This window comes from Lynx rufus, unplaced genomic scaffold (genome assembly GCF_022079265.1).
Source record: "Lynx rufus isolate CCGP_SWC_20201006 ecotype Redwood Valley unplaced genomic scaffold, mLynRuf1.p SCAF_9, whole genome shotgun sequence".
NCBI classification, from domain to species: Eukaryota; Metazoa; Chordata; class Mammalia; order Carnivora; family Felidae; genus Lynx; species Lynx rufus.
Genome location: NW_025814897.1, coordinates 58,361,384 through 58,376,226, shown reverse-complemented (window position 1 = coordinate 58,376,226; position 14,843 = coordinate 58,361,384). Strand labels below are relative to the sequence as shown.

The window sequence follows — 14,843 nt, the reverse complement described above, 5'->3', positions numbered from 1 at the left end:
GTGAGATCGTGACCTGAGCTGAAGTCGGCCACTTAACCGACTGAGCCACCCAGGCGCCCCAATGTTTATTTATTCTTGAGAAAGAGAGCGTGAACAGGGGAGGGGCAGAGAGAGAGGGAGACACAGAATCTGAAACAGGCTCCAGGCTCTGAGCTGTCAGCACACAGCCCAACGTGGGGCTCGAACACACAAACTGTGAGATCATGACCTGAGCCAAAGTCGGACGCTTAACTGACTGAGCCACCCAGGCGCCCCTGAAATAAACATTCTTATATGTTCATTTTTTCCCCCACATTTGTGTAGGTGTATCTGTGCAATTACTGGAGGTGGGTTTGAGTCCATGAGTATTTTAAATTCTGATACTGTTAAACTGCCTCATCCCAATATATTAGTTACATTTTCAGTATATGAAGAGTTCTTGTTTATTAAATTCTTGTCAATACTGTGTATTATCAATCTTCTGAATAATGGTTGATCTAACAGGTAAATATGATCTTCATATCGATAATATTCAGACTTAACCAATCTTTGTCTTTATGGCTTTAAGGTTTCATGTCATGATTCTAAGAAAAAATTTTTATTAAAAACAATATTTTTTATTTCTTTAATTTTTTTATGTTTATTTATTTTTGAGACAGAGAGAGACAGATCATGAGCAGGGGAGGGGCAGAGAGAAAGGGAGACACAGAATCCGAAGCAGGCTCCAGGCTCCGAGTTGTCAGCACAGAGCCTGACGCAGGGCTCGAACTCACGAACCATGAGATCATGACCGGAGCCGAAGTCAGACGCTCAACCAACTGAGCTACCCAGGCTCCCCTTATTAAAAACAGTATTTTTTAATGTTTGTTTTTGAGACAGAGAGAGATAGAATGTGAGTGGGGGAGGGGCAAAGAGAGGAAGACACAGAATCTGAAGCAGGCTCCAGGCTCTGAGCTGTCAGTACAGAGCTCAATGTGGGGCTCAAACTATTGAACAGTGAGATCATGGCCTGAACCAAAGTCAGACACTTAACCCACTGAGCCACCCAGGCGCTCTTCATGTCATGCTTATAAAAGGTCACCCACTCACTACCAAAACATTTTTCTTCTAATTCTTTTTTAACAAACATTTAAATCTTTTACTCATTTTAAAATTAATTTAGTGGAATGAACAAGGCTTTAATTTTTAAAAAATGTTAACAGTTGAAGGGTGATAGTCTGGCAAAAATTGCTGAGAAAGGCAGTAATTCCAAACCAATGGACATACATTACCTTGAAGAAAAAATTACTTCAAGTATAATTTTCTAGCATTTGTGTACTCAACTGAAATATTACACAATAAAATAAAAGATGATATACTCATCCATTTGGCTAACTCTACCTGTTAAAACAAAACAATTCAGACACACAATTTTTCTATTTAAAAATTAAAGTATTGGGGGGGGGGTGCTCAGTCAGTTAAGCATCCAATTCTTGATTTCAGCTCAGGTCATGATCTCACAGTTCATGGGATCAAGCCCTGCATTGGGCTCCATGATGACAGCGTGGAGCCTGCTTGGGATTTTCTCTCCCTCTTTCTCTCTGCCCCTCCCCAGCACACACGCGCACCGCACTCTCTCTCTCAAAATAAACATTAAAAAAGAAAATAAAAGAACTAGAGACTCTCTACTAGAAGAATATATACCTATATCATCTTTAAATTCTCATAGTGTAGATAAATAAAATAGTGAAAATTTATGATGCCAATTGATGTCCAAACAATTATTTTCATAAAGGAAAGATGATTATACTCTGAGTTTACTTTTAAATCAAGAAAAACTTTTTTGTCACTGTACTGCCAATTCCAAATGAAGTACCATGGGAAGAAATGGGCTTAACATTTGCACAAGCCTTGGAACATATTGGATTTCTTTGCAACATTTTAATTAATAGTACAAATTCAATACCCGAATTTCAATATCCATCTCATGAATAAACAAACAGCAATAGTAAAAGCTTCTACTATTAAGTGAAATGGTCAAGACTATTTAAAGCAGAAAGACTATCCAGTAGATTACTTAGGATGCTGAAGGCAGATATTCAAGCCATGGGCTCTACAGTGAATGTTAATAATTTTGCATCCTGTGACTTGAATATGGCTTTGCTCATTTGACTAAGGTATTACAATCAAGCTATTCAGTTCAACTACACAGTCTGGTTCAACCATACAACTTATAAAAAGAAAAGAAAAACTACACCACTGAATTATAATGAATATTTATAAGAAGTCTACCAAAAGAGTGTGCATTTAATCATTATGAATAATTTTTAAAGATAGGATTTGTTTCTTCAAACATTTTGTCCTTTAACAAAATACTGCTCATGTTTATGAGGCCTAAAAAATGCAAAATAGTTACGAGCTTCGTGTGTAAACAATCTTTGTTTCCCCCCACGTGTAAACAATCTTGCACAAGAACTATTTACACACGGGCTTACACAAAACAAAAAAACTCATTTTCCTTAAAGGAAATGTTCAATGTTTACATTTATATTTCATGTTCTCACACTGAAGAAAAGGGGGGTATAAACTTAAGAATTAAACATGTCTCCTTTCAAAACAATTCTTTAGTAATAAAAATAACAGGTTGTTTAAGGAAGAAATCAAACATTTGATACGCATACAAAATCACTCTATACCTCTTGTCAGCAAGATCTGTTTTATTTCCTACTAGCATGATGATAACATCACTTCCTCTTTCTGTTCTGACATCATCAATCCATTTTGTAGTTTGCTGGAATGAGTTAACATCTGGTATAGGAGGGTGGACAGAGAGATTAGTGTTACCGCAAAGTCTCCCCAAGTGACAGACTAAAAAAACAAAAATAAACGAAAACAAACCCTGGAAGTTGGAGGGGGGGTGGCACATTAGGACCCACTTTTAATGTGCCTGCAACATAACTCCATTTTATCTGAGTACAACTGTCAGTGACAAATCACAAAAATAAAGTCCTCAAGGTTCCTTTTATAGTATAAAAATTTTGAACATGACCAAATGAATGCAATGTACCATATATAATAAAAATTTAAAAAAAAAAAAGCGTTTTAAAATTTAAGGACAGCTACGGCAGATAACATGGTGTCACATTGCCACAACGTTTTTTTGATTACTTACACATACCCAACATGACAAAGAAAGCATCTCCAAAAGTATGTCAGCCAGTAAATCCCAACACATCCAGAAAATTTGTAAAGCTTTAAATAGCTTTAAACACCACTGTTTGCACGGCTTATTCAGTTTGTGATCACTTTAACTTGAAGTTTATTAGTTTAATGCACCAGAATCACTTGTAACAAAATCCATCTTTGTCCTAGCACCCAATTCTAAGTAGAATACTTAAACACTTTTTACAGCAGCTCCAGAAAACAGTTTACTAATATTTTAACCACATGTGCATTTTTAAAGAAAAAGACACCAGGTTTCACTTGATTTGGTTAAAGTAAGCACAAACATTTTAAAGCTGCAAAACTTGTCAATGCACAATGAACATACATTGTTTTAAACAAGTAGCAACCCAAAGTAAAGCTTCAAGAAAAGAAAGATTGCATATAGCACATACCCCACCCCCCCAAAGGTCTCTGAATGCAAACTTATAACTTATAATTCTGCCATTGCAATTATTAAGTAGGTATGACTTCTAGCAGATATACAAAAATGTATAGTATCACTAACGCAAATCAATAGTTTGTATATGTAACACTCTTTTTGAAATAAGTCTAAGATGTGACACTATTCTGGTTTTCCTACAAATTATGGACTACTATATGGAATGATGGCTTAATATTGCCTGATATATATAATAAACCAATTTACAAAGACAATTTTAATCAGAGAGCATTTCCCTGTCAGTCACCATGTTCTGTGGGAAATTTACAGGCACTTAAAATGCCAAAAACATTATTCAGTCTTTAGGGAAAAGAAAAAGGAAGATCATCACTTGTTTTAGTCTCCTATTCAAAATTTCTTTTTGGAGAGAAATGAAAGTGTAATTTGTTAGCAAAAAAAGTCCATCACAGAATCCAGATGTGATTCAAATGAAAATGATTAATAGAAAACTGCACATTACATGTTTTCTCTGCCTTCTCTAGAGAGAGGATGGCTGGAAGTGGAAAGCAGAGAAAAGTTGGCTAGCAGAAGCTTTTAATAGCCTCAACAGAGAGCCTTGGAGAATCTGAAAATTTTGGCAAGAGGCTTAAATGAAGATTATTTTATTTTAGAGAAATCTGAGATCAAGTTAAATGAAAAAGGAGACATTCTTCCAACCATAATTATGGTGTGACTTAGGGATAACAGGATACTAAGAAAGCTTTGGAGAGAATTCATGATTAGATCTGAAGGAAAATTTCCATGGCAAAAAAACCTGGCACAGTGGAAATAAAGCATATTGGTACAAACACAAAAGCAAATATTTCTGACCTAGCTGGTCCATAAGGTTTGCTATGACAAAACTCATTTTTACATGCTAGTATAGAAAACAAGCACAAGACAAGAACATGCATGCAGCTAAGCTAAAGGTTGAAAGAAGATTAGAAATGCATAATTCCCCCCACTCACTTGTGATATCATAAACAACAACTGCCACAGTGGAGTCACGAATGTAGCTAGGAATCAAGCTCCTGAACCGCTCTTGACCTGCTGTGTCCCATAATTGCAATCGTACCTAACAACAAAATCAGTCAAACAAGCAAGAAAAATAAGAAAGGTCAACCCGTTGCAAAATACCTACTTGTGATATCGTAAACTACTACGGCTGCAGCAGAATCACGGATGTAACTGGGAATGAGGCTACGGAAACGTTCCTGACCCGCAGTATCCCACAGCTGCAGCCTGATCTGTGGGATGGGAAAAAATAAATAAAAAAAAAAAAAAAACCAAACTCATACTAAAAAGAAAAAAGAAATAATGTTTTTAAAGGGGAGAAGGTGGGAAGGAGGTAAAAAGTAGACTCATGCAAAAGGTTGCAGGGATGAGAAGAATGAAAATAACACAAAACTCCTTTCCTTTTTCAAAAGAGAATAATATTAAAAATTTGCTCTGAAGGTACATGACTTAAAAATGGCAATAGGGGAATATTTCACAGAATCAGAAATACAGCTCCCTTTTTTTTCACTCCCTATAACCTCTCTTTGAATCTTATGCCTTCCAGAGACAGCAAAAAGTAGATTCTGTTGACGTTCAGTGAGCATAAAAGGGAAAAATGAAAGTAAATGTCAACAAGCAGCCCTGGCTATCAGAGTAAAGGAGTGAATGCTTCTCTGAAAGCCTCTCTGAAGTTAAAAGCATCTCTTTTCTATTGAGTCCAGAAATTGGGTCTTTGACTACTGTGCTTATGTTTCTCCCACATGTTTCTTCCCAGAACACTGTACATAACCCAACAAAAAAGGAAAAATATCTTTTTGCAACTCTACATAAAAATTTCTTTATTTTCTTACTTTTTCACATCTACATTTGAGGAAGAAAAGCCTGAAAACAAGTAGTACTGTACTATTATAAAGCAATTTCTAAGCTTTCAAAATTTAAGAAATGGCATGCTAAACATTAAAACATAAAAGAAAAACCCACACACTTCTAGCAAATAATATTAGAAGCACAATAATGTTTTTTTGGGTCTAGGTCCTGAAATAATGCATTTAAGAAAGTCACTGCTTAGTTGATAGGAATCTCTTCCAGAGACAATAGGCTGGAATACACTGTGCTTAAAGGGAGCATTCCAAAAGACAGGTGTCTAAATCCAACAAATAAATACATATTACTTCTTCTATTCACAGTCACTTCGGTATACATCATATTCTGACAAATTAAATCTCGAAATTCACAAATGATGTGATATTCAAATGAAATATTTCTGAATGCTTCAAGAGTAGCACTCAAAAAGTCTTTAGCAGCTCTAATTTCTTGATGAAAATACTCTTCATTATCTCAATGCTGTCTGTTATCATTTTTCCAAATCAGGATGACATATTTTATTTAGCAAGCCTAGGGCCTTCAGGGCTTTCCAATAACTTGGCCTTCTCTCCCCTTTGCATTTTACTTGGGGATTAAGTCAGAATGCTAAGTACTACCACTCTGTAATAACAGTTTTTCTCAAAGCTTATACACTAACTTTGTCAACTTTACTAAGAACTTCTTACGATGACAATTACTGATTACAGCTCTGATCACAGTTTTCTATCCTGGAGTGCTGCAGAAAATTGCACACTGAGAACATTACTCACTGTTCGATCCTCCAAGTACATTGTTTTTGATAAAAAGTCAATACCAATTGTTGCCTGTAAAACAAAATAAAACAAAAAAATTAAATAATAATAATAATAGTTTAATGGCAGTCAGCAGTTTAGGGTTCAAATGATAATTATGACTTCTATAATTAGAAGAAATAATTAATAAACATATCATAGCTAAGTATAAATGACCAAAATTTTTAGTGAGATAATGGCTTCCACCACTGAACATGTGCTGTGTAGTAAGGGATTCTTTAAGGCCCTTTACATGACCATCTCTAATCCTCATACATCTCTGCAAGGGTAGCTATTGTCATCCCTATTTTATTCTTTTATAGTTAATAATATTGGGGTTCAGAGAAGTTAAAAAACTTGTCTAGGGAAACAAAGATTTTGCTATGGAGCTGAGAGTAAAAGCCCAGCTTTTTCCAGTATATAATGATTTATATATATTTATACTTATACACACACACACACACACACACACACATATAAAATTTTAAACTGTGGTAAAATACACATAACAAAATTAATCATCTTAACCATTTTTAAAAATACTACTTTTTGGGAGTAGTTTTAGGTTGACAGCAAAACTGAAAGGTACAGAGATTTTCCACATACCCCCTACCCCCACATATGCATAAAACCCCCTACTATCAACATCCCCCACCAAAGCAGTACCATTGTTACAGCTGATGAACCTACTGACACTGATTTTATACATATACATAAGTATATATAAAATATAAACATTATATATTATACAAATAAATTATATAAAATATATAAACTTAAAATTATATATACATATAATTACACACATACATATATATAATTTCTTTTAAGTTTATTTATATATTTTGAGATAGAAAGCACAAATGCGCCGGGGAGGGGGGGATGGGCGGCAGAGAGAGAGAGAGAGAGAGAGAGAGAGAGAATGAGAGAATGAATCCCAAGCAGACTCTGCACTGTCAGAGCAGAGCCTGATGTGGGACTCAAACACACAAACCATGAAATCATGACCTGAGCCTAAGTAGGACACTTAAAAGACTGAGCCACCCAGGCGTCCCTGACGCTCATGTATTTTTTTAAGACAGATTTTACTTCTAAATTGTGGTAAAATATGTATCATAAAATGTGACATTTTGACCATGTTAAGTGTACAATTCCACGGCAGTGAATGCATCCACAATGATGTACCACTGTCAACACTATCTGTTTTTAACACTTTTTTATAACCCCAAACAAAAACTCTGTGCCCATTAAGCAATAACTTATTATAATGTATGGATATACCAAAATTTCTTTATCCATTCATCTACTGTCGGACATGGGTTGTTTTGGCTACTGTGAGTTCCTATTTTCAATTCCTCAGTATATACTTAACAGTGGAATTGCTAAGCCATATGATAATTCTATTTAAACTTTGTGAGGAAATGCTAGACTGTCTTCCCACAGTAGGAGCATCATTTTAAATTTCCAATAGCAATGTATGAAGATTCCAATGTTTCCACATCCTTGTCAGCATCTGTTAGTTTCTCTTTTTAAATATATAATACTCGGGGCGCCTGGGTGGCGCAGTCGGTTAAGCGTCCGACTTCAGCCAGGTCACGATCTCGCGGTCCGGGAGTTCGAGCCCCGCGTCGGGCTCTGGGCTGATGGCTCGGAGCCTGGAGCCTGTTTCCGATTCTGTGTCTCCCTCTCTCTCTGCCCCTCCCCCGTTCATGCTCTCTCTCTGTCCCCCAAAAAAAAAAAAAAAAAAAAAAAAAAACGTTGAAAAAAAAATTAAAAAAAAAAAAATATATAATACTCAACCTAGAAGGTAGGAAATTGAATCTTTTTGTGGTTTTGATTAACAGTTCTCTAGTGCCTAATAATGTTGAGCATCTTTTTATGTGCTTACTGGTGATATGTACATCCTCTCTGAAGAAATGTCAATTCAAGTCCCTTGCCCATTTTTATTTTTTTAATTTTTTTTTTTTTACATTTATTTATTTTTGAGAGACAGAGCACAAGTGGAAGAGGGGCAGAGAGAGAAGACACAGAATCCAAAGCAGGCTCCAGGCTCCGAGCTGTCAGCACAGAGCCCAATGTGGGGCTCCAATTCACAAACCATGAAATCATGACCTGAGCTTAAGTCCGATGCCCAACCGAGCCACCCAGGTGCCCCTCCTTTGCCCATTTTAAAATTAAGTGTGTCATTTTATTATTGATTTATAGTTCTTTATATATTTTAGATATCAAGCCCTTATCAGATATGTAATTTTCAAATATTTCCTCCCATTCTATAGGTTGGGCCTGGTGCTTTAATTGAAAACCAGTTGTCAATAGATATATGCATTTATTCATGAACTCTTAATTCTATTCCACTGGCCTATATGTCTATCTTTATTTTGATTACTGTAGCTTTGCAGTAAATTTTGAAATTGGGGGTGGGGGAGCCTGGGTGGCTCAGTTGGTTAAGCACCAACTTTGGCTCACGTCATGATGTCATAGCTCATGAGCCTGCTTTGGATTCTGTGTCTCCTTCTCTTTCTCTGCCCCTTCCCTGCTTCCACTCTGTCTCTCTCTCTCTCTCTCTCTCTCTCTCTCTCTCAAAAATAAAATAACTGTTAAAAAATTTTTTTTGAAATCAGTATTAGTCTTCCAATTATTATTTTCCTTTTTCAAGACTATTTTGGCTTCTGTAAATTAAAATTGACTCTTTCATTTCTACACAAATGGCAGTAGAAATCTGACAGGGATTGCACTGATTCTGTAGACTGTTTTGCATAGTTAGTATTGACATCTTAATATTAAGTCTTCCAATCCCTCTGCCTGGGATGTCTCTCCACTTACTTAAGTCATCTTTTTTTTTTTTTTTTTTTTTTTGTGAGCAGTGCTTTGTAGATTTCAATTATATACCGACTTTTATTAAGAAAGCAAACAAGCATACAAGCAAGCAAGCAAGCAAGCAAGCTAGCGTTCTCCTTTATCCTAAACTATGTGACTACATATTACAAGTATCTCTCTCTCTCTCTCTCTATAATTCCATCTTATGACATTTAATCTGAAAGTGTGTATCCTATTCTGTTATAGGCTGGGAATAATGGGTTTATAAATTCGAATTATTGTGCAAAAGCATCTAATTGACAAACCTGAAAAATATACAGGAATGGTATAGGGCTACATTTAAGAAATCTCATTAGTAGAACCTCATTTAATCAGATAATGTGGTAGAGGCAGCTAATTGTCTAGACAAATATCCCATTTTCCCCTTCTTCCTTATTAAAAAAATCAAACATTTATTTAAATCCATACTTTTCCCATTAAAAAGACTACATTTTCCAGTCTTCTTTGTGCTTTAAATAGGGTTGACTCAGTTGAGAGGTGCACTGTTGGTATTTTTCCTTTTCTCCTTCTTCCTGCCTGGATATAGATACCACACCCAGAACTCCAGGAACCATTCAGTAACCATGAAGCAACCTTCACAAGGAAGTCATATATGAATGAGATCTGATTAAATTTAGAAGGCATCTTAGTCCCAGATGACCATGGAGCTGCCACACAAGCCCAGGACTACTTTACCTCTAAACTTCTTTTACGTGAAAAAAATTCTCATATCACTTAATAATGTTATTTTATGTTTATTATAAACAGCCAAAAAGAATTTTAATAGCTACAAACAAAAATATGCATTCTCAGATCTCACAGTCAACACATATAAATGTTTTTAAAATTAGTACAAAGTAAGACTTTATGATAAAATGTATAATAATCCCCTCCTTCCACTGCACTGTCCTAGTTTTGGGACATCATTCATACACTGAACTCATAAAGGTCAAAATTAACCTGAAAAGCATAGCCTGTTCCTGCCTGCTCTTCTTTTCAGTTAATTTTATTCCAAGCAGAGCTACAATGGCAAAGAAGTCGATCAGCCACAGGAATTAAGCCAACAGCAGGAAAAATAGAAAGAATGGCTAGGAAACTAAACATTATCAGCTATTCTAGGATCTTAAATGATACTGATGTGGAACTAATTCAAACTTTCATAAAAGAGGGATGAGACATCAGTGCTGCCTCTTGCTCATCTTCTTTATAGAAATGCAGAAGGCAATAATTGTAGAAGAAACCAAAGGTTAGAGAAAATTCTCCCACATATCTTAATTTATAGCTTCGCATTATTTTAAGTGTTAATTAATTCACTGGGTAAGGGAAGTCTACTTTGTAAAAGACAAAAAATTAAATTGAGTACTTTTACTGTGGGAGCACACAATTCAAGATTGAATAATGACTTACCTAAATACATCAGCATCAAGATAATAATGATAACTGTAGTTTGGATATTTATACTTGGATGCTCTCCACTCAGGACAGTGTTTATTTGCCCCAATAGCAATTTTATAAAATACTGCAGATGTAAACTACTATTTTGTCTGACTTCCTTCCTACATAACTGTTTATCACCTTTTCTGATGCCATACACAGTCTAGACCCCTCAACATCATGATTTTAAGGAACATGAGTTTTCCTACACAAAAGTAATTAAGTAAGGAAAACAAGTTTTCCTCTGTACCAAGCAATGATAATCAGCTTCCTTTGTGGTCCAAACATACAAAGTTCTGTTGCCTAGCTGCTGCTTTCCCTAGCAGGAGAAAATAAATCAAGAATAAGTGTTGGGAAAGGCAAAGACTAGAATAAAGAAAGAAGAGAGTGGACAAGTTAAAGAAGAGTCTATCTAACACTGACTAACAGAGATAAGTAAAAACAATGAAGAAAGGCAAAGGATCCCAGAAGCAAGACGCTGATATGGGTTCCATTTTAGAAAGGTAACCATCCCATTACTACACATGTTTATATATATTTATGTATGTGTATATTTATGTATGTATGTATACTTTTCTCTTAGATATCTTTGTGCCACATTACTTAGAACAGAAACTATGTAGAATCTATTTCAGAAATGAGTCGCTATAATAGGCATAAAATTTTACTTATGCAAAGTGAACAAGTTCTAGAGATCATTGTGCATATATTTAATACTGTATTGTATACTTAAAAATCTGATTAGGAGGTAGATTTTATATTAAGTGTTCTTAGCACAGTTTGAAAAAAAAGGAACTGTTCTGCCCCTACCTCCCATAAAATGACAATACTTCTGATAGGAGAAAAAAGTCCTTAAAAATTAAAGAAAATTTAAAAATAAGAAATCAAACACTGGATGAGAAAAGTAGTCCCATTAGTGGGGCGGGGGGTGGGGGTGGGAGTTGGGTGCAGATTTTATTTCCATATAACAAAGTATAATTTTGTGTAGAATAATTTAAAAGCTTTAACTTAAAGAGGTTAAGGATGTATTTGATCATCACCATCTTCCTAGAAAAATTCACTTAAGCTGTTTTAAACATTTCAGTATTTTAAACTATACAACCCTGAATTTATGGGTTTTTTTTTCCAATTAAGACAAATACTTTATTCAAATCCATCAGAGAAATGGACAGCGTGGGTTGTAACAAAGCATTATGTTTTAAAGCACAGATCAGTAATTGTATATAAAGAGTATACACTGCTACATACAAATTAAACTGATCAGAGCACAACTTTAAAGCAGCACCTTTGTGATATTTTTAACTTTAGTACTCCTCTCCTCCTTCATTTCTCCTTCAACTGAATCCACACCAACCTCTTCATATCCTTCTCAAGGGCAGCCATGTCCTCAGAGGCTTCAGAAAACTCTTCTTCATCCATGCCCTCACCCACATACCAGTGAACAAAGGCATACTTAGCATACATCAGGACATCAGGTCCAGGTGAGCCCAGGCCTCAGCAATGGCTGTGGTGTTGCTCAGCATGGCTGTACTTTGGCCAGGTCTCCACCAGATACCACAATGGGAGGATGATAATTAATGCCAACTTTGAAGCCAGTGGGGCCCCAGTCCATAAACTGAATGGTACCCTTGGTCTTGATGGTGGAAATGGCAGCACTGACATCTTTGGGAACCATGTTGCCACAGTACAACATGCAGCAAGCCATGTATTTTTTTTTTTATTTCTTTTTAATGTTTATTTTATTTTTTTATTTTTTTATGTTTATTTATTTCTGAGACAGAGACAGAGCATGAGCAGGGGAGGGACAGAGAGAGACGGAGACACAGAATCCAAAGCGGGCTCCAGGCTCTGAGCTGTCAGCACAGAGCCAGACGTGGGGCTCGAACTCACAAACCGTGAGATCATGACCTGAGCTGAAGTCGGTCGCTCAACCAACTGAGCCACCCAGGCGCCCCTTTAATGTTTATTTTTGAGAGAGAGAGAGAGGACGAGTGGGGGAGGGCAGAGAGGGAGACAAAGAATCTAATGTGGCCTCCAGGCTCTGAGCTGTCTGCACAGTGACTGGCGCGGGGCTCAAACCCCCAAACCGTGAGATCATGGCCTGAGCTGAAGTTGGACACTTAAACTGAGCCACACAGGTGCACAGCAAGCCATGTATTTACCATGGTGAGAATCATATTTCACCATCTGGTTGGCTGGCTCAAAGCATGCATTAATGATCTCTGCTACAGAAAGCTGCTCATGGTAGCCTTTCTCAGCAGAGATAACAGGAGCATATGTGGCCAGAGAGAAGTGGATGTGGGGATAAGGCACCAGGATAGTCTGGAATTCTGTCAGATCAACATTCAGGGCTCCATCGAATCTGAGGGAAGCAGTGATGGAGAACACAATTTGACCTATCAACCTATTTAGTTTAGTGTTGGCTGGGCATTCAATATTGAGGTTTCCACGACAGATAGCATAGATGGCTTCATTGTCTATCATGAAGGTGAATTTATGTTGATTGTCACTTTGTAACAGCCTTTGGAATAAGAAACCCTCTAAATTCAAAGTAATCTCAGAAGTTAGTCTGAGCAATATAATCTTTCTCAAATAAACGAATGAATCTAAAACAGAAATAAACAAAAAAAGAAAAATCTGTGGGTTTATAACTGGATAAAGAAAATAAGTGGTGAATAAGAAGAGCAACTTTAAGAGAATCAATTCCAGACGCTCTACTTAAAAAGAACAGGTTTTATTTTTTTCACTTTGACATACTGCCCAAATTTTGGTCAATTAAGGACTCTTTTGGCCAGTTTCCTTCTTTTTAAATGAAATGAAGTCAGTGCAAAGGAATCATACAGGGAACATGAATTATTAACTAAAGTTTATCATTTTTGTAAAATAAAACTTCACTTAAACTAAATTTGATACATACATTACACATGGCTCCTCTAAGCCCAATAATAAATTTCTAGCAATGAGACTAGCTCTTTAATTAGTCATTTCAGAAGTCTTTCTGATGTGTGTGTGACGGGGTATATATAGGGAATCTTCAAATGATTCACTGAAGAACTCTTCACCTGATAACTAAGTTGGCAGCTAACTACAGAAAGTCAATTCTTCATATTCAAAGATAATACTTAATATATTGTCAAGATGATTTCATTAAATAAGGACCTAGGGTACTACGTTGCCCAAATTTTTCTGTTAGAGCTAAACTAAAAGAATATCTAGGACTGTACCTAATTGTTATAAAAACCTGTAACTCACACTGTTAATAAACGTCTCCTGTTAATGCCAAAGTACAATTTTTTAGCTTCATTAGCAACAACTTTTCCACAAAGAATCAAAATCCTTCCCTATCTGTCAAATTCTATCAATATCACTATATTTATGTCAACATCACTACCCTTATATATGTCTGACTGAACAGCAGCATGAAGAAACAGCAATGGCACTTTAATATATGCTTGAAAGATCTACTTAATTTCACTGAGACCATGAGTGTAACAAAATCCTTTAGAAACACACAGAGAACTCTAAATAGGCTCTAGCTAGTGAGTCTTTAGCCCAAGACTCTGACCCTAGTTCAGATTTTTTAGCCTATGGTATTTGGGTCTACTCCCAAACAGTTAAGCTTACACTTTTCAGGAATTTTCCACATATGGCTCAATGACATCAATATTTTTGTTAGTCTCTAAGACTTGTATTTGTAGTTTTTCTGATGAGAAGAGACAGAGCATTGCTCAGAATCAAGATACTGTACAAAAGACAAGGTCATCTAGGTAAGGCCTATAAGCCATAGAGTTGTAGGGACCTAGAAAATTGGGGATATATGATATAAAGGAGTCCAAAAGAAACTGAAGCACTCTTGTTGATTGAGCTATTTTTCATTTTTAAACTCGCTTTTCTCATGTCTTATGAAGTAGCTAAACCATTTCTGAGATATTCAAAAGAATAATAAAATATATACAGTACACATTAACTGGTTTTTTATTTAAAAGACTTTTCTAAAATGTCAGATTTATGGATGAGTCATTTCTGTTCTATGATATTTATGGTTGTTAATAAAATGCTTAATTAAAAACAAATTCCTTCTTAGGATGATGGAAATGTTCTTAATCTTGACTGTGGTGGTAGCTTCATAGGTATACACATCTATCAAAACACGTCAAAATGTAAAGAGTTAATTCTTTACTACTATGAGATTTTAACAGTTCTGTATGTTTGGGATAACAGTTTTTTATCATGTGTCCTTTGCTTGTTTTAGGTTTAGTTTACTTTTCTAATTTCTTAAAGTAGAAGGTTAAATTACTGAT

At 35.8% G+C, this 14,843-nt stretch overlaps 1 protein-coding gene across 2 annotated transcripts in view; it reads right to left on the bottom strand.

Annotated features, from left to right (window-relative positions):
* RAB6A (RAB6A, member RAS oncogene family) overlaps positions 1–14,843 on the bottom strand; it is an 87,337-nt gene that overhangs the window by 26,442 nt on the left and 46,052 nt on the right. The window contains exons 3-5 of one of the 2 annotated variants that reach the window (XM_047070278.1): positions 6,232–6,285; positions 4,743–4,848; positions 2,655–2,766 (exon numbers count right to left, since the gene is read on the bottom strand). In XM_047070278.1, the coding sequence (XP_046926234.1) occupies positions 2,655–2,766; positions 4,743–4,848; positions 6,232–6,285 (272 nt within the window). Of the gene's footprint in view, positions 1–2,654; positions 2,767–4,570; positions 4,677–4,742; positions 4,849–6,231; positions 6,286–14,843 lie in introns of both variants that reach the window. The other variant, XM_047070277.1, reaches the window with a different exon arrangement.